Raw genomic sequence first — 20,962 nt, forward strand, 5'->3', positions numbered from 1 at the left:
GAAGTTTTCCTCTCTCTATGTGTTGTGATGGGACCAGGAGCCCCAGAGTATCACTGAGGGGAGCACTTGGGCTATATGTGACCTTCTATTTGGGTGATATATGAAATTCCTTGAATCGATAGGTAATTTAATTTGCTCTTATGTAGCTCTCACTGAACTCAGGTATTTACTTCTTATGCAACTCCACACTGCTCTAAAACTGATTTTTAAATGAAAAAAAACTAGTTTTGTGCTTTCACTATTTACAAAACAAACTTCAGCACTATATAACATTTCCTCCATACCCTTGAGCAATATCTTTGGAGATGATTTTCAAGTTACTACAGTGCTTCAGAGCAGGAAACCTTTGACTTGGAAGCCATGAACAAACCATAAAAATCCACAAAGAATGAAATGTACCCCTTTATACAGGGAGACTTATGGACGTTTTCATTTGCAAAATGTTAGAGGCAACCTTTGCAACTCAAGAGGGCTGTTGTGTAAATACACTTTTTTTCTTTCAGATTCTGTGACTTAACACTTTTCAAATAGTCTAGTTCTTGAAAGTGGTTAAAGCATCTCAGATAAAGTCAGGTCATAGGTTTCCCTGTCAGTTAAAGGATTTGCAAATTCCTGTGGTCTTTTTTAGAACAAGCAGCTCTATCCAAAAATAGACCATCAAAGGCTTTACATTAGTTTGTTCTCACACTACTATAAAGAACTACCTGAGACTGAGTAATTTATGAAGAAAAGACATTTAATCACCTCACAGTTCTACAGGCTTAACAGAAAGCATGACTGGGAGGCCTCAGGAACCTTACAATCATGATGGAAGGGGAAGCAAGCACCTTCTTCACTGGTGGCAGGAGAGAGAGAAAGCAAAGGGGGAAGTGCTATGCACTTTTAAACAACCAGATCTCGTGAGAACTCATTCACTGTCATGACAGCGGCAAGGGGGAAGTCAGCCCCCACGATTCAATCACCTCCCACCAGGCCTCTCCTGCAACACATGGGGATTACAATTTGACATGAAATTGTGTGGCAACACAGAGCCAAACCATATCAGCTTCTCATGAGAACTATGAGGTCTGTCAGCTTCAGTTACTTGAAAAGTTTTTTTATCTGAGAGAGACATCTGTCATTTTTGTTGCAATATCAGAGGTTAGTGCTAATCTCAGAGACTTAAAGGTGGCAATGCTGTTGATTCCCATAATATCCTATTTATTTTTTTATTCCAGTCTAGACAACCACACACTTAGCCATATTGTAGTGCCTATTGCTATTGTTCTGCCAGATGTGTTATGCTTAATAGAACACTTTAATACCATATGTGGTGTGAGATATGTGGTTACTGATGTGAAAATGTATTATTTTCAATACAGATCATGAATAAGGATCAGAAGCATTTTACATTCACCTGAGATGTCAACAGTGTACATTGACAGTCTTGTCCCAGGTTTATGCTAACTCTTCTATTCTGTGTCTAAAGGATACTTTGTTTGCTGGACACTTTGCAGAACAGCAGTCTAGCCCATTGTGTTGCTGATATCATGTGAATTGGACCTGGGGAGTACTCTGGATAAGTGCCCTTGTAAATTGCATGTGCTCCAGGAAATGACAGATAAAACCAAGAAAAACTGTATATTGGGAGCATGTAATTATTACATGTGACAAAAATAATATATTTTAAAGAAGTTATTGGTACCTAGACAAAGAACAGTCACAGCTGGATTTGATGGAGAGAAGAGGATATCACCTGGAGATCCTAGCTTTTGTTGAGATGGAGACTAGATGGGAATTGGGTTTGACTCCCTTGGGGAGAGGCTGAGAGTGTCTTATGTGTGGAGAGGGGCTGAAACAGGCCCATGATGATCAGAGTAGAAGAAACTTAGCTAATCACCAAGTCCACTTTTTTTCTTTCTACACACACAGTCTCCTTGTTCAGTTAACTGTGGTCGTGTGATTAGGTTTAGAATTGGTAGTGGCATACATCACTTACATTCTGGTGAATAAGCACCTCATATCTTGAACCCTCTGTGAACATTCTTTCTTCAGCTTAACCCAGATGAGAACACAAACATTTCAGGAAGACCTGTGTGGAAAATGCTTGAGTGACAAGATGAAGGAGTCTAAAACTCTGAATCACCAAATGGAGTAGAATAGTCTTTCAAATAGGATCATGTGCTTGATACTTTGCATGAAGGAGAACTAAATTATTATGTCAATTCACTAAGAGAGTGGGGATTTTCTGTATATGCAGTTACTGTTACAGTAATTAGTGCACATGTACAACGTCCAAAACCCCTCAACTCTGTATAACTATTGGATTTCTTTTTCAGTATAGGGGCATGGATATTTAGGCTTAAGGATTTTAGTTGTTATCCTATGTGCAGTGAGAAGTTATTTATTTGTTGTAAGTGGGAAGAATGTGTTCGTGTGATGGTGGTGAAAAGACATTCTGGTGTCAGTGTGGAAAATGGATGGGATGATGGTGTTAGAAGATGCAGATAGTGTAGTTAGAAGGTTATTTAATACATCGAAGCAATAGAGGAATGTATCTTGGACTTTGAGGATAAAGGGGGAAATGAAAAGAAATAGTTGGATTTAAGAAATCTTTAAAAGGTAAAATCTGGAAGACTTGACAATGGTTGAAACAAAGGAGTTGAGGGTAAGATTAGTGTCAAAGATACGTCCCTGGTTTAAGGCTTGCATAAATGTTTGTTGGGTGACCCTATCCTCGGGACAGGAAACACTGAAAGATTACTGGGTTTGGGGGTAAAATAGGGGAAGATCTTAGTCTCAGCTTTGGACATATTAACTCTAAGGTAACTTTGGGATTTCCAAATGGAAATCAAGTTAATTAGGTAGTTGGGTTGTGGCACCATTAAGAGAAATAGGGGGAAGGGAAACAAGCTTATTATAAATTCTATTCAATGATATTTTATAAACATGCCCCAACAGTGAACCCCAGGGACACAATGTGTAGTTTTGATTGTTATAACTAGTTGTTTATGACTGACTTGATGATTAGCTCACAATGCCCTGTAGAACAACTTTGACTCATCCTACTGGGAATCCTCTGGAAACATTGAGGGAATTTACCTTTTTTTTAAAGAATGGATTTGAAAATAGAAGATAGCAATGCCATCTCCTTCCAGTTCGGAATTTTCAAGGAAAATTGGTACACTACTAATACTGCTTCATCTCTGTACATTTTATGTTTCTTCCAGACAGAAAGCATATTTTGTTTCCCAATGTTTCATAGGACCTGGGTGAGAGTGCAGAGATTTTTGTAATTTTTGTTATTTTAGCTTTGCAATTTGTCTGTAACATAACAAAATGTCTAAGTAAGAAATTAAAATCCTAGACAGGATTTTTAAAAATAATTGACAACCAAAATATGAACAGACAGAAGTAAATACCCTTTTGAACATGTATATTTCAGTTAGAATTTTTACAGTGGAGGTAACACAATTGTTGAGAAGTTTTTAAACAAACTTTGATTAGCAAAAAAATGAAAAATGAAAAATTTAAGTAATAATAAGAAAAATCCAACAGAGCTTATTTTATAACATGAAAAGTTTTCTCAGTTAAGATGTAAGCTATGCAACTGAAGTATAACTTATTTGTAATTTTTCAAAATAGGAAATTCTGGCTTAAGGTTTATTTGACTGAGTATAATAAAAATTCTTTAATTCCATGGAATTGTGGGAATATGGGCTGAAGTCACTAGAGTTAACTTCAATAGGCTCCTTTTGTCTCCTTATGTCTTACATAACTTAAGAAAAATTCACAAACTTACGCATTCTTGGCTAAATTATACATTGAAGGAACTAAAACTAGAAATATCAATAATTCAGTTACTTGAGGTTATAAGGAAAATTGGGCCAGTTTGTTCTGGGCAAAGATCTTTTATAGTTCTTAATTATTAGTGTATGGTTTTGGCCCTGTTGTATATGCTAGGGCTCTCTGTGAGTATATATTTAAAAATAAAAATCCTAAAATGAATTCATTCTTCATTTATTTTCAGTAAAGATAATATCACATCTTACAACTGTTATTTATGCTAATATTTGATTCTTAGAAAATTAGCCTTTATTTATATTTTTAAATTATACAAACCCAGTTTTTCAAATATTCCTCATAGTAAAAAAATTTATGTTCCCTAAGTATTATGAGGCATGACTATAGAATTATGAAAAAAATTTTTATACATGAAAATGCCAGAACAATTTATTCATATTTCTTCTCAAGGTAATCTAGAAGGGTCTATATTCATGAGAAAACCTCTTTTTGAAGTTCTTTTAGAGACTATATATAAATCACACACCTTCACAAAAATCTCTTTACTTCATGAAAACACTAAATGTTATATTCATAGCAGTGATAAAAAATAAAGTATAAAAGAATAAATTTAATAAGAACATTACAGAAATTACAAAAATTCAAAAATTTCTAAAAATTCTGTTACTCTATTTGAATCTCTATCTTATATAATTACAGATAACTTTGGAGTATTAAAAAATTCTATCTATTCTCAATGCTCAAAAGTTTTTTCCACTGATAATATTCAAAATACCATGCGAATTTGCCTGAATGTTATTTCTGCATTTAAGCAATATGTAGGTACAAAAACTTAGAGATTATAGACCCCTAATTTTGCATTGAAATTTTCAGTGACAAAATATCTCCTTTAAAAGGCAAGGAGGTTTTATTGTCCTTGATTCTTTTTTCCACTATGACATGTTAGAGACTGTTCTTTCATACATCCCTTCATATACATATGTAGACACATGTACATACATATGTTTATATAATTTTATGTTAAAGAGATAATAACATACATGCTGTTTTTCTTGTGGAACTCTTATTTTGATTTATCCCTCTTGCTCTCTCCTCCACTTCCCCTAATCTGGCATCTACTCCCATACTACATAAACCAGTGCTACTAATTTAGTATCCATTACCCATATTTTTCTCCATGCAAAGAGAGATTTAAAAGTGCAATTCTTGTTTTACAATAATGAAATTATATTGTTTACACTCATATGTATCTTGCTCTTCTCATATCTACACATTGTGGTAATTCTCAATTCAATTGGTATAGACAGTTCTTTTTTTTGTGCCTGAATTTTATTCCACAGTATGAATGTACTGTGATTTATCCAGCCATTTCACTGCGGATGTGTCTGGTCTTTGCCACTGTGAACCATAATGCATTGGATATTTTTTGTATATTTACATTTGAGTAGTGGTACTTTTATTTCTAGGCAGTATATATTAAAAATGGTAAATCAAAGGGTATATATATGTTTTATAAAATTAATGAGAGTATATAAAATTGCTTTTCAAAAAGACTGTTGCAATAAATATTTCCATCAGTAATATATGAAAATATTACTTTTCTTACCTCAGTTAGTAGTATTTTATTCATTTTAATTTCTGCTAATCTGATATATGAAAATAAAGGGGTGTGTGTATGTGTGTGTGTGTGTGTGTGTGTGTCTATGACATAGAAATTTGTGTATCTTTTCATTTCATTTATTGTTCATTTTCTTTTGTTAAATTTGTAAACTTGCTTATTTATATCATTTACTCATTCTTCTTTTAGATACTTTGCCATTTGCTTATCTATCTTAAGTTTTTATTATAGACATACATCTGTAGCTTTCATATCCATGATAAAATACGTTTTCTAATTTATTATATGCCTTTTGATTCTGATAGATACTCTTCTGCCATGCATTAAAATTATATAGGAGCTATGTATTTGTTCTGGCTTTCTTTCTTTGAATAAGAATTTCTCAAATCTCTAAGTTACATTAAATTTCTTAGAAAATATTTGTGGTGTGAGGTAGAGCCTAACCTTATTTACTTCCAGAGAAATAGCCAACAGTGCCAGTATAATTCATTAAATCAGTCATTCTTTTCCTTCTGTATTGAAATATATTTGTTTTATGCCAAATTCCCTTATGTATTGAAATATATTTCTGACCTGTCTATCCTATTGTGCAGATCCTCTTGTCTATTCTTATCCCAATATCTTAATATTTTGATTATTATGGCTTTATATCATAGCTCAATAGCAGTTAAGGTACTCAACTATTCTTACTATTTAGTATTTTCGTGGGGAAAATGGCAACTTTTTTCTTTCATATGAACTTTAAGATAAGTATATGCAGTTGTAGAAAAAACCCTGTTAGATTGAAAAGGATTTGCACTAAATTTACATGTCACTTTGGATAGATTATGATTTTAAGACTTTTTATAACGGATAATTTTGAATGTATATTATTATAGAGAAGGAAGCCAGGTGTGGTGACTTATGCCTGTAATCCTAGAACTTTGGGAAGCTGAAGCAAGAGGATTTTCGAGCCCAGGAGGTCGAGGCTGCAGTCAGCCATGATTGCAGCATTGCATTCCAGCCTGGGTGAGAGAGGAAGACTCTGTCTCAAAATAACGAAACCAAACAAAATAAAAGTGGATAAATAAGGGTAAAAATTTAAAACTAACAAAACAAGAAGCATCTCTTGGGAATCAGTCATACCTAAAATGTCATCATTGTTATGACTCTTTTGTGACTATATTCTCTCTTCTTTCATTTTAGCGATTGGCCAGGTCACACATGGCAGAAGAAAATAAGACTCTGGTGACTCACTTTGTCCTCACAGGACTTACAGATCGTCCAGGGCTGCAGGCGCCCCTGTTCCTGGTGTTCTTGGTCATCTACCTCATCACCCTGGTGGGCAACCTTGGCCTGATGGCTCTCATCTGGAAGGACCCCCACCTTCACACCCCCATGTACTTATTTCTTGGCAGTTTAGCCTTTGCAGATGCATGCACTTCATCCTCTGTGACTTCTAAGATGCTTATCAATTTTTTATCAAAGAATCATATGCTATCCCTGGCTAAGTGTGCCAACCAGTTTTACTTTTTTGGTTCCAATGCAACCACAGAATGCTTCCTGCTGGTAGTGATGGCCTTTGACCGCTATGTAGCCATATGCAATCCCTTGCTTTATCCAGTGGTGATGTCCAATAGCGTCTGTACTCAGTTTATAGGTATTTCATATTTTATTGGTTTTCTGCATTCAGCGATTCATGCGGGTTTGTTATTTAGATTAACTTTCTGCAGGTCCAATATTATACATTATTTCTACTGTGAAATTTTACAGCTGTTCAAAATTTCTTGCACCAATCCTACAGTTAACATACTTCTGATTTTCATCTTTTCAGCATTTATACAAGTCTTCACTTTTATGACTCTTATCATCTCTTACTCCTATATTATCTCTGCCATCCTGAAAGAGAAGTCTGAGAAGGGTAGAAGCAAAGCCTTCTCCACTTGCAGTGCCCATCTGCTCTCTGTCTCTTTGTTCTACGGCACCCTCTTCTTCATGTATGTGAGTTCTAGGTCTGGATCAGCTGCAGATCAGGCCAAAATGTATTCTTTATTTTACACAATAATAATTCCTTTACTAAATCCTTTTATTTACAGCCTAAGGAACAAAGAGGTTATAGATGCCCTGAGAAGAATCAAGAAGAAATAAATAGTTGTCAGACAACATTCAAACCATTTCTTCTTTATATTCTGCTGAGAAAACCCCAAGTCCTGTAGATTAGGACTAGTGATCAAGGTGGTCCCTGAGCTCTGTGTAAAGGATCTCAGCTTCATATTATGTTTACTTGGATATGGATCCAGTGAAGGTTTGGTAACGTTACCCAAAATTAGCTTATTTAGAAACATTGTGCTTCATTTTAATCTGAGCATTTAGCTTTTTCAAAATAGCTATTTGCTAGGGACTTCAAAGTTACAGGTAGTAATGGGCAATTTTATTGAGAAATACTGAGAAATATTTATAATTGCACAAGAAAGACATAATTTTATCAGGATTATTTTTAACAAAATCCAAGCTATTATACCATATTACCTTGAAAAGAAAAGGTTGCAGCTGAATTGTAGTTGTTTCCCCCAGTTTGAGATGCCCCTGAGGAATGGACATCTAGACAGGCAGGTTATATTGTTGGGATTGGTCTGAACTGATTGCTGATCTAAAATGTTCCCAAGTATATTGTATCAGTTTTTAAGATTGTTTATTATATAACCTATATTTTATGTAATGCAGCTGTACTGAAAAATGGAGGTGAGGCAAACATACCTCCAGGTGCTAGGTGACAAGCAAGTTACTTAAGCTAAGAGACACTAGACCCTGCACTTTTCTTGTGCTAACGTGAGCTGTACTTATTTCAGTTTGCATTCAGTTGTTGAAACTTGGGCAGTTGTTATCTGGGTATCCAGGACCTCTGTAATGCTGCTGCTTTGCATTATTTGATATTCTTGCTTAAAGCTAAATAAACTTGGTAATAAACATGGCTAAATAAACACTGGGTAAGTTTGATTGTCATTGTACACTTGAAACTTACTACAGTGGTCCAATGATTAAATGACGCTCATACAGAAGGATGGGTAGGGAAAATCTTTTGAGACTTTAGTGCTGGGATGGCTGCTAACTTATTCTTGGTTTGTGGTAGTGAAAATTTTTTGAGGCAAATTTTGGGGGACAAATCTCATCAATGGAATTTAGATGATTTAGCTTCAAAGCTCTACAATTAACCAAAATGAATTAATAAAAAAGGCAAACGGAAAATAGCTATATTTCTTGATTGTTATCAGTGATATTAGCACAATGGAAATTCTATCAGGAGAACACAAAAAAATAGACTTGACTTATAAGAGGTGAGGAAAATATGAAAATAGAAGATGAGCTGTAACATGTTTTGCTGGAAATCTGGCAGAGATTATATTTACTGGTCAACTAGAAGTCACTTAGTGTGACCACTGACTTTTCAAGAGGTGTGAGGACAAGGCCAGATGACCATAGAAACTAGGAGGTACTGTTAAATAATTGAAGCGTTTTGCCAACAGATAAACACTGGAAACCTGATGAGGTTTTGTTAGTCTGGATGCTCAGACTGTGTGTTCAAGGAAGTAATATTTTAAAGGTAAGGAATCCATTCAGTTTGAATGGAATTATATGGCCAGACTATATAAACTTTAGTATACATTTCTCATTCCCAATTATGATACACAATAGTTAAAGTAAAAATCCAACAAGCTTGCCTGCCCAATTCTTTCTCTTAATGGTAGATGAAGGATCCGTGCAGAGATAGTAGAAATATTCTAATGCAGACACTTTAGGTTGATTATAGATAAAACATATAATTACTCTCAATGGAAAAATGCCTTTAACACAAACTATGATAAATGCAGTGATAAGGACAGTTCGTGATGCTTGGTACCCTTATATAATCTTCCTTTTATTAGAATATATACTATACAGACGGCCATGACAAACATGTTAGCAAGCTGCTACTCTTGGATCTTGATGATAGAAGAAAGGTGTGTAATATTTAGAGGGAAGGAAATGATTAAAAATGGTCTAGCTACATGGAATTATTTTGGTGGCTAATGAAAGTAGTATGAAAAGGAAATAAACTGATGAAGGTGCTGTATAAAATATGGTGTTGATTGTTACTGGCTAGGAGGTGGAGAACTCTTGGTACTTTGGACAACCACACTTGCCTCACTGAAAAAACTCGTCAAGTTTGTTCTGTTTACTCCTGTTTGGGATATGTCAAAGAGTATTGGGAAAATAAAGTGGGTAAGCAAGGTGCAGAGGATACCTCTGTTAAGGCAATAGATTTTTAAAAAGTTAAAATCTACTTGCAAAATTTCAGCAGAGATCTAAAGATGTACACTTGGTCTAACTTGAACAGCTTTGGGGTGGTGAACAGAATTTCCAGGGATTACCAGAAGCTGGAACACAATATATAGAGATACCAGCAAGAGGCAGAGAGTGCAACATTAAGGACCAAGGTAAAACTTTGAGGATAATGTGATGCTGTCATAGTAGGTACCAGAGTTACATTAAATTACAAATTGGAAAATATGAAAGTAAGAATGCCCTGTAGAAATGTCACCTCTACACAAGTGTCTTATTGGATTTGATGTTATGTGAATAGAGAGATTCGCCATTGCCTGCTGATTTCTAATCAGGTATTAATTGAGCATGTCTGTACCCATTTCTAATTTGACATACAAATGAGAACCTTTAGAATTGTGCAAATTTTCCTCTGCAGTGAGAATTAAGCAAAACCAGATCTCAGGAGGACAATCACAAATTTCTGCTTTGATTAAAAAGAAGTCAGTGTGGCGATTCCTCAGGGATCTAGAACTAGAAATACCATTTGACCCAGCCATCCCATTACTGGGTATATACCCAAAGGACTATAAATCATGCTGCTATAAAGACACATGCACACGTATGTTTATTGCGGCATTATTCACAATAGCAAAGACTTGGAACCAACCCAAATGTCCAACAATGATAGACTGGATTAAGAAAATGTGGCACATATACACCATGGAATACTATGCAGCCATAAAAAATGATGAGTTCATGTCCTTTGTAGGGACATGGATGAAATTGGAAACCATAATTCTCAGTAAACTATCGCAAGAACAAAAAACCAAACACTGCATATTCTCACTCATAGGTGGGAATTGAACAATGAGATCACATGGGCACAGGAAGGGGAATATCACACTCTGGGGACTGTTGTGGGGTGGGGGGAGGGGGGAGGGATAGCATTGGGAGATATACCTAATGCTAGATGACGAGTTAGTGGGTGCAGCACACCAGCATGGCACATGTATACATATGTAACTAACCTGCACAATGTGCACATGTACCCTAAAACTTAAAGTATAATAAAAAAAAAAAAGATAGTAGAAACAGGAATATTAATCCCCATCAACTAATTATATAAAAGTCCTGTCTGGTCTCTAAGGAAAAAGACAGTTCATGAAGACTAACCATAGACTACTGAGGACTAAATAAGATCTTTCTTCTGATGATCTCTGTGCCATGAATGGTAAAAGTCATTCAAGAAGTATAGCAAACTAAAGGTGACTTGCTGCTATAGAGCTGGCCAAGGATTTTTATTTTCATTCCAATTTCAGAAGAAAGTAAAACAATTTGCTTCTTTTGGTAAAGCCTGCAATACATATTTAAGATAATTACTTTTTCCAGTATAGACATGTACCTTGGTTAGGTAAGATCTAGACTTGATTCCTATAAGAGAAAATTAGTTTATTACATTGATAATATTATGATAATTTATCTCTCAGAGGAACTAAGAAATTAAAGACTTAAGAACTGTGGTGACACATATGACTAACCCAAAGTGGCTAATCAACCTCATTAAACTATACGACCTTGAACAATCTGTAAAACTTTAGGGAATAATTTTGACTGGAATCACAATAGACATTCTAAACACAACTGAATAAATTGCTGTCTTTGCAGCCCTGATGGATAAGAAGAGGACTATCTGCATGTTGGTGAGTGCACTTATTGCACTTGAACCTTTTATGAAGCCCCATATTGAGTTACTCAATGAAGTTGAGTAACTGAGTTTCAATGAAGTCAGGAAAAACCATGAACTTTGAGACTTACAATCTGTTTGGAATATATTCCAAACAGTCTTTCTAGAACCACACCATCCATCATCCTAAAGTCCAAATGAATTTAAAGGTGTCTATACAGCTAGAGTCCCTGGCAAACATCAACATTACCAAACAATGACACCATCAGGAATTTGGAATTTTTAATTACTTGATGTGCAGCAATGAAAGGCCTTTTTGAAAGACAAGTGTAGGCCTGTTATTAGGCCTTGATGGAAATAGCGCCCTCCATGGAAACACAGCAAATAATATTATTTTATTTTATTATTTATTGTTTGTTTTTTTCACTTTTTAAAAGAACAGTTTTAGGTTTATAGCAAAATTGAGAAGAATGTACAGAGATTTCTTGTATACCTCCTGCCCAGACACATGCACGGCGTCCTGCATTATCAACACCCCCAACAGAGTAGCACATTCATTTCCGCTGATGTGCCTATGTTGACATACCATAGGCACCCAAAGTCCATAGTTTACATTAGGGCTCACTCTTGGTTTTGTGCATTCTATGTGTTTGGACAAATGTATAATAACATGTACCCACTATAATAGCATCATATAGAATAAACCTGAGATAACTATTGTGTTATGAGCAGTGTCAAATACATGTTTTAAAAAACCTGAGGCAAGTCAGCAAAAGTCTTTGATTAAATGAAAAGTATATATAGGAATATCCACTGATGATGGCTCTAGGGGAGTGCTTCATATTCATGACCAGTTTTCAGCCCTGCCACTGGGACTGAATATAGGACACCCCAAGGAGATACTAGCTGTTAGTACTGAATAATCTGAACCTTATAATTATTCCCCTGCTAAAGCAAAGCATGCCACCTGGTTCATCAACAGAAGATCCAGAATTCAAGGACAAGATGCATTTTGAAAATCTGTAGCTACTTACTCCAAAAATAAAGGATAAGATCTTGGTTGAAGAATGTAGAAGTAAATATACACAATGGACAGAATAAGGGTAGTGTATAAGAGCCTTCCCAGTCTTATCTGGTGGATTAAAATTTGATTTTCTCCTCGTTTTCTGTTGAAATTAAGAAATATTTTGATTTATTTTAAATATTAAGAAAACATTGCTTTCCTGAGATAAACCTGACTTGGTCATAATGTATTATTATTTTTATATGTGGTTGTATATTATTTATTAATGTTTTTATTAGGGATATCTAAATTTGACATCATGAGGTATATCAGAATTTCTTTGTCTTTATCTGGTTTTGATATGAGATATTTCTGGCCTTTGAATAAGTGTTCCCTACTCCATTTTCTTAAAATGTTTGTGTAGGATGACTATTTTTTCCTTAAGTATTTGTTGAAATTTGCCAGTAGCTATTTTTTTATTATGAGAATTTATATATTTCAGCTAGATGATTAAATTATTGTAATATTTTAGGATAATAATATTCCCTTTTTAAAATGTTTGTAGTATCCTTAATGATGTTCCTCTTTCATTCCTGGCATTGGTAGTTTATTTTTCCTCTTTTTAAAAATAATTATTCTAGTAAGAGGCTCATCATTACTTTTGACATTTTCAAGGAAATAGTTTTTAGTTTATTAATTTTTTTCAATTGTTTTTATTCCATTTTATTGACTTATTTATTTACTGTTTCCTTCCTTTGCCTTATTTTGGGCTTAATTTGCTTTTTCACTTTTTAACTTCTTAAAGAGTAAATGTAGATAAATGACTTTAGACCTTTTTTCTTTTTCCATATAAACATTTAAAGCTATACATTTCCATTTAGGTGCCACTTTCATCTGTATTGTATATTTGATATATTATATTTTTATTTTCATTCAATTCAAAATGTTTTCTATGTGTAAGACCTTTACACTGAACAATTCACCCAATAATAATGCAAATTCTTTGAAGTGCACATGGTACATTCACAATATAGACTACAAAATTGGCCATTAAATAAGCCCAGTAGATTTTAAAGGATTGAAATAATACAAAGTGTGTTCTCTGACAACAATGGAATTAAATCAGAAATGAATAACAGATATTTGGAAAATCTCCATCTATTCAGAAATTAATGGACACACTTCTAAATAACCCATGGGAGAAAGAAGAAATCTAAAGAAAAATTAAATTATTTATATGTCCCCAACATTTTTGTATGTTGAAGTCCTAAACTCCAATTTGACAGTATTTGGAGGTGGAGACTTTGAGAGGCAATGAGGTTTAGATGAGGTCATGAGAGTAGGGCTTTCCTGATAGGATTAGTGTCCTTATAAGAAAAGATACTGAAGCTTACTCTCTTTCTCTCTGCCCTGTGAGGACACAGTGAGAAGGCACCGTCTGCAAGCCAGGAAGAGAGCCCTTACCAGAATCCCAATTAAGAACTTACAGCCTTCAAGCTGAGAAAATGAATTTCTGTTGTTTAACACACCCAGTCTATGGTATTTTTTAATGACAGACTGAGAAAACTGATACCTATCTCATGCAATTCTTGAAATTCTTTTTAAAAATTTGTTTCACTCGTCTTTGTTCCATCTTATTCTTTTCTTGTATTCTTTTGTATTATTGATTTTTTAGCATTCAATTTTATCTCTACTTTTAGCGTACTAGTTAAACCTCTTTTCTAATAGTTGCTCTCTGTTTAAAATATACATTCAATTTTTTGCAGTCTGCCTTCAAATAATATTTCTTCCTATGTGTAATGTAAGGACTTTATAACAGTATACTTCTGTCCTTTTTGTCTTTTTATTATTTTTGTCACATTTAATTTCTACATGTTATGATTTTCACAATTGTTATTACTTGTGCTTTAAGGAGTCATTTATTTAGAAAGGCATTAAAAACTGAGAAAAATATTCACATATTTACCCATTTTTTCTTCATTTCTTTGTGTAAACTCAAATTTCCATCTGCTTTCAATTATTTTCCCTTTTATTTTTGAAAGATATTTTCACTGAAGAAAGTCTTCTAGGTCTACAGTTCCTTTTTGCTTTCAGCAATTTTATTTTGTTATTCTGTTGTTTTTGGCTTGGAAAATTTCTGACAAGAAATCCATTATTTTAATTTTTCTGTTTAAGATGTGTTTTTTTCTGGATGTTTTTCATATTTTGTCTTTCAGAAATTTAATTATGATGTGCCTTGGTGTAGTTTTATTTGTGCTTCTGTTGTTTGGAGTTCATTGACCTTTGATCTCCTAATTTGAGTTTTAAAATTTGCAAAACTTTTGGCCATTATTTCTTCAGCAATATTTTTGTCCATTACTTTCCTTCTGGAATATGAATTTCATGTATGTTGTATCACTTGATATTGACCAACAATGAGACTCTATTAATCTATTTTCAAACTTCTACAAATCTCTTTATGCTTCATGTTGGATTGTTTATATTGCCATTTTTTCTTTTTTTTTTCTTTTTTTCTTTTTTATTTTTTATTGATCATTCTTGGGTGTTTCTCGCAGAGGGGGGTTTGGCAGGGTCACAGGACAATAGTGGAGGGAAGGTCAGCAGATAAACAAGTGAACAAAGTTCTCTGGTTTTCCTAGGCAGAGGACCCTGCGGCCTTCCGCAGTGTTTGTGTCCCTGGGTGCTTGAGATTAGGGAGTGGTGATGACTCTTAACGAGCATGCTGCCTTCAAGCATCTGTTTAACAAAGCACATCTTGCACCGCCCTTAATGCATTCAACCCTGAGTGGATACAGCACATGTTTCAGAGAGCACAGGGTTGGGAGTAAGGTCACAGATCAACAGGATCCCAAGGCAGAAGAATTTTTCTTAGTACAGAACAAAATGAAAAGTCTCCCATGTCTACCTCTTTCTACACAGACACGGCAACCATCCGATTTCTCAATCTTTTCCCCACCTTTCCCCCCTTTCTATTCCGCAAAACCGCCATTGTCATCATGGCCGGTTCTCAATGAGCTGTTGGGTACACCTCCCAGACGGGGTGGTGGCCGGGCAGAGGGGCTCCTCACTTCCCAGTAGGGGCGGCCGGGCAGAGGCGCCCCTCACTTCCCCGACGGGGCGGCTGGCCGGGCGGGGGGCTGACGCCCCCACCTCCCTCCCTGATGGAGCAGCTGGCCGGGCAGAGGGGCTCCTCACTTCCCAGTAGGGGCGGCCGGGCAGAGGCGCCCCTCAGCTCCCGGACGGGGCGGCTGGCCGGGCGGGGGGCTCACCCCCCCACCTCCCTCCCGGAAGGGGGCGGCTGGCCGGGCAGAGGGGCTCCTCACTTCCCAGTAGGGGCGGCCGGGCAGAGGCGCCCCTCACCTCCCAGATGGGGCGGCTGGCCAGGCGGGGGGCTGATCCCCCCACCTCCCTCCCAGACGGGCGGCTAGCCGGGTGGGGGGCTGAACCCCCCCACCTCCCTCCCTGATGGAGCGGCTGGCCGGGCAGAGGGGCTCCTCACTTCCCAGTAGGGGCGGCCGGGCAGAGGCGCCCCTCACCTCCCGGACGGGGCGGCTGGCCAGGCGGGGGGCTAACCCCCCCACCTCCCTCCCGGATGGGGCGGCTGGCCGGGCGGGGGGCTGAACCCCCACCTCCCTCCCGGATGGGGCGGCTGGCCGGGTGGGGGGCTGATCCCCCCACCTCCCTCCCGGACGGAGTGGCTGGCCGGGCAGAGGGGCTCCTCACTTCCCAGTAGGGGCGGCTGGGCAGAGGCTCCCCTCACCTCCCGGACAGGGTGGCTGGCTGGGCGGGGGGCTGACCCCCTCACCTCCCTCCCGGACGAGGTGGCTGCCGGGCGGAGACGCTCCTCACTTCCCAGACGGGGTGGCTGCTGGGCGGAGGGGCTCCTCACTTCTCAGACGGGGCGGTTGACAGGCAGAGGGTCTCCTCACTTCTCAGACGGGGCGGCCGGGCAGAGACGCTCCTCACATCCCGGACGGGGTGGCAGGGCAGAGGTGCTCCCCACATCTCAGACGATGGGCGGCCGGGCAGAGACGCTCCTCACTTCCCAGATGTGATGGCGGCCGGGAAGAGGCACTCCTCACTTCCTAGATGGGATGGCAGCCGGGCAGAGACGCTCCTCACTGTCCAGACTGGGCAGCCAGGCAGAGGGGCTCCTCACATCCCAGACGGTGGGCGGCCAGGCGGAGACGCTCCTCGCTTCCCAGACGGGGTGGCGGCCAGGCAGAGGCTGCAATCTCGGCACTTTGGGAGGCCAAGGCAGGCGGCTGGGAGGTGGTTGTAGCGAGCCGAGATCACGCCACTGCACTCCAGCCTGGGAGCCATTGAGCACTGAGTTAACGAGACTCTGTCTGCAATCCCGGCACCTCGGGAGGCCGAGGCTGGCAGATCACTCGCGGTTAGGAGCTGGAGACCAGCCCGGCCGACACAGCGAAACCCCATCTCCACCAAAAAAATACGAAAACCAGTCAGGCATGGCGGCACGCGCCTGCAATCGCAGGCACTCGGCAGGCTGAGGCAGGAGAATCAGGCAGGGATGTTGCAGTGAGCTGAGATGGCAGCAGTACAGTCCAGCTTCCGCTCGGCATCAGAGGGAGACCGTGGAAAGAGAGGGAGAGGGAGACCGTAGGGAGAGGGAGAGGGAGAGGGAGAGGGAGACGGAGAGGGAGAGGGAGAGGGAGAGGGAGAGGGAGAGGGAGAGGGAGCATATTGCCATTTTTTTCAAGTTCACTAATCCTTTTTTGTTTCTGTAGAGGCTAACCTTCTGTTAACCCTATCCAGTAAAATTGTAATATAAAATATGGCCTTTTTCATCTCTAGAAATTCCATTTGATTCTTCTTTATGTTTTTTATATCTCTTCTTCTTATGCTGATTTTTATTATATTGTTTTATAATAGCTGTTTTCATATGCTTGCCTGTCAATTCATTATTTCTGCTAGTTTAGGGTCTTCCTATTGATTGCATTTTCTTCTGATTATGTATCATGGTTTTCTGCCTCTAAGTTGTCTAGAAATTTTTAACTGGAGTTTTGACATTATACATTTGGAAATTATCCTGGCAGACAGTTACATTTTTGCATGTAAACTTACCCCTTTCAAGATTGTTTTTCAGGTTTTATTTGGTGAGTTTTGTATTATCTTTAGAGTTAATTTAGCTCCGTTACTTAGGCTTAGTCCTTCTGGGGTGTCTAATGAATGCCCCATGTATTCAAGGGTTTCTCTAAACTCTGATTATTGGCAACATGAAAAATTCATACCTGTGTTGTCTACTTGAATTTTTTAACTTATAGATACTGGGTTACTGTTTTTGCCCCCAGTTGTTTGCTTTTCCACTGAAGTTTTATTCATATGAAGATAGATGTTTAGACAAAACCTTATGTGTACCTTTATGCAGACTTATGTAGTGCTTTGTTTGCATAGCTTTCTCTTTTTTAGTACTTTTGTAAGTTCTAGCTACAACAACTTCTCTTAACTGAAGATATTGTCTCCTCCTGTCAGCAAGATCGTCAGTTCTGTTTGTGCTCCTATTACTTAAGACAGCCTGGAGATTGTCTCCAGGCAGAAATCTGAGGCAATTATAGGGTTCACCTCATATATTCTCAGGGCTCACAGCAGTTCTCTTCTGCCTATTGTACACTATCTGAAAACAATAGTTGTTTTCTGTATTTTGTCCAATCTTCTATTGTTTACAGTAGAAGTGCAAGTCTCATAGGCATTACTTTTTCACTGAGGGAAATGGAAGTATAAGACATCGCTTGTTGTCACTTATCTCTGACTAAAATCTTCTAATACTTCTTTTTGGCTATACAAAGAGGCTGCATTTCTGAGTGTAGCATAAAGATTCATAAAGGAACCAAGCAAATTCTTCATCCATGCATTAAATATGTAATTTACTAGTTTCTATAACTTGGCTCCTATTCTTCCTTTCTTCATCAAGGAAAATGCTTCATCTTTATAATTTTCTAAATTGTGTCCATTACAATTACAATACAGCATGAATTCTATCTCTTCTAAGACCATCCCAAAAGTGATCAGTTGCCTCTTTGAGCTTAATTTTGTTATTTATGTTAATTTGTTAATTTAGTTAATCATCCATGCAATTGCTGAAGAAAAGTTATGATACATTTAACCACAATTTTTACTTTCAAGGAGTTCAGCCTAGGGGAGGAAATAGATTTATAAAAATAGTGACTGTAATAGAGATTAAAAATGCTGGAAAAGAACTAAGTACAGGCATAGAAGTGGTGCAGGAAAGAGTATTGCTCAACTCTTACATGGAATTAATGGGGGAGAATAAAAAATAACTTGCTAGAATCGGTGGCACTGAGGCAGAACTGGAAGCATAAGAGTTATAAGGTGTCCACCAGGTACTCATTTCAGAATGAGGAGCACAATATGTAAAAATAGTGCTCTAAGTTTGGATCTTCAAGTGTTTAAATATAGTCAGAACATAGGGTTAGAAGGAAACGGGAGTATCAGAGATAAGACTGGAGATGTAAGAAGGATTAGACAATGGGAAACCATTTATGCCATGATAATGAGTTGGACTTTATTATAGGTAAATGTGGTACCAATGAAAGGTTATGAATTACTGATTAATAGCTATTATAAAATCTGGAACATTTTGTTCCATAATTCAATATATATTCTTAGCCGGGGTAGTGGCAGGCACCTGCAATCCCAGCTACTTGGGAGTCTGAGGCAGGAGAATCCCTTGAACTTGGGAGGCAGAAGTTGCAGTGAGCCAATATCGCACCACTGTACTCCAACCAGGGTGACAGAGTGAGACTTCATCTCAAAACCAAACCAACCAACAAAAACCAATATGTATTCAATATACAACATTCAATATATATTCAATATTCAACATTCAATATATATTCAATATTCAACAATATTTTGGCCATTACTCTCTTTCTGGGATATCACTTGCATATATATATATATATATATATATATATCTGATGATATATATATAATCTGATGATATATATAATCTGATGATATATATATCTGATGATATATATATATCTGATGATATATATCTATCTGATGATATATATGTATCTGATGATATAAATATCTATCTGATGATATATATATCTGATGATATGTATATATCTGATGATATATATATCTGATGATACGTATATATCTGATGATATATATCTGATGATACATATATATCTGATGATACATATATATCTGATGATATATATATCTGATGATATATATATATCTGATGATATATATATATCTGATGATATATATATATCTGATGATATATATATCTGATGATATATATATATCTGATGATATATATATATCTGATGATAGCATGAAAAATAAATTGAAAATAAGGTAAGATTGGAAATCAATAGAACAGTAAGGATATAATTACAAATTATTGAAAATGTATTTCCCTGAATTTCTGGAAATACTGGTCTATTGAATATGTTTGGATTTATATGTTGCCATTGAAAAGGTCCTATGCCAACCTGGTTTTGTCTTCTTTACCCGAAAGCCCAGAGGGTATTTGTTTTATTTTATGACTTAGTTTTTAAATGCTATGTTTCAAATTACTTGTTTCCCTTAATTTTCACAGGTGCATAGGTGCATAAGAAACTTACTGATATGTAGATTCATATTTTTTTATTTCTAGAAAATCTCATATTATAATTTTAGTAATAATTCTATTTCATTGAATGCTTTTTCAGAAACTCTAATTACCTATATGTTGGATTTTATTCACCTATAAGTGATATCAATCAGTTTTTCTCTGATAACTTTTCGTTTGTTTTCAGTTTTGTTTTTCTCACGTAGCTGTTTGTATGACTTTTCTTTTTTGTTGTTGTTGCATTTAGGTTCCAGAAGATGACTACATTTTTTTCACATTTTAATTGTTTTAAGTCTGCCAGGCCCTATTTCTCCATGGGGCTTTATATTTCATTCAAGTGGCGATCCAACACAATTTTCATCCACTTCATGAAATCTATCACATCTTTCTCAAGATCATTTCACACTAAAGTTCAAGCATGTTTACTGTATCAGAAAATTAGTGGGTGAGATATTGGAACAATGGCTGAAGATAGACACTAGAGTGAAGCACGGAGAAATGGTTAAGGGGAAAGTAATTCTGCAAGTGGTTAGTTCACTTAGGAATATTTGTGTTCTGACAATTCTTACTTGCCTAGACAGCATTGTCACTTCAGGAACTGGCATACTGAATGACATGATAACGTGAATCTTCCTGTTGACTCATCAGTTAATATCATAACTTTACCTCATTATATATACAAAAATTAACATTTGAGCTAATTTGTAGGTATTTCTATTTTTATTACAATAGGTTTTGGGGAAACAGGTGGTATTTGGTTACATTGCTAAGTTCTTTAGTGGTGATTTCTGAGATTTTGATGCACCCATCACCGGAGCAGCATACACTGTAACCAGTGTGTTGTCTTTCATCCTTCACTCCTCTCTCACTGTTCCACCTCAGTCCCTTAAGTCCACTGTATCATTCTTACACCTGTGCATCCTCATAGCTTAGTTCTCACTTATAAATAAGAACATATGATGTTTTGCCTTCCATTCC

General features: G+C 37.1%; 1 protein-coding gene across 1 annotated transcript; it reads left to right on the top strand.

Annotated features, from left to right (window-relative positions):
• Positions 1-6,604: 6,604 nt before the first annotated feature.
• On the top strand, positions 6,605-7,528 carry LOC101125285 (olfactory receptor 5AC1). The gene has a single exon (XM_004035951.4). It carries the CDS (start codon positions 6,605-6,607, stop codon positions 7,526-7,528), a length of 924 nt encoding a protein of 307 aa, XP_004035999.4.
• Positions 7,529-20,962: the final 13,434 nt, after the last annotated feature.

This window comes from Gorilla gorilla, chromosome 2 (genome assembly GCF_029281585.2).
Source record: "Gorilla gorilla gorilla isolate KB3781 chromosome 2, NHGRI_mGorGor1-v2.1_pri, whole genome shotgun sequence".
NCBI lineage: Eukaryota > Metazoa > Chordata > Mammalia > Primates > Hominidae > Gorilla > Gorilla gorilla.

Coding starts and splice junctions, on each gene's coding strand:
- LOC101125285 (XM_004035951.4), top strand. CDS start 6,605: ATGGCAGAAGAAAATAAGACTCTGGTGACTCACTTTGTCCTCACAGGA.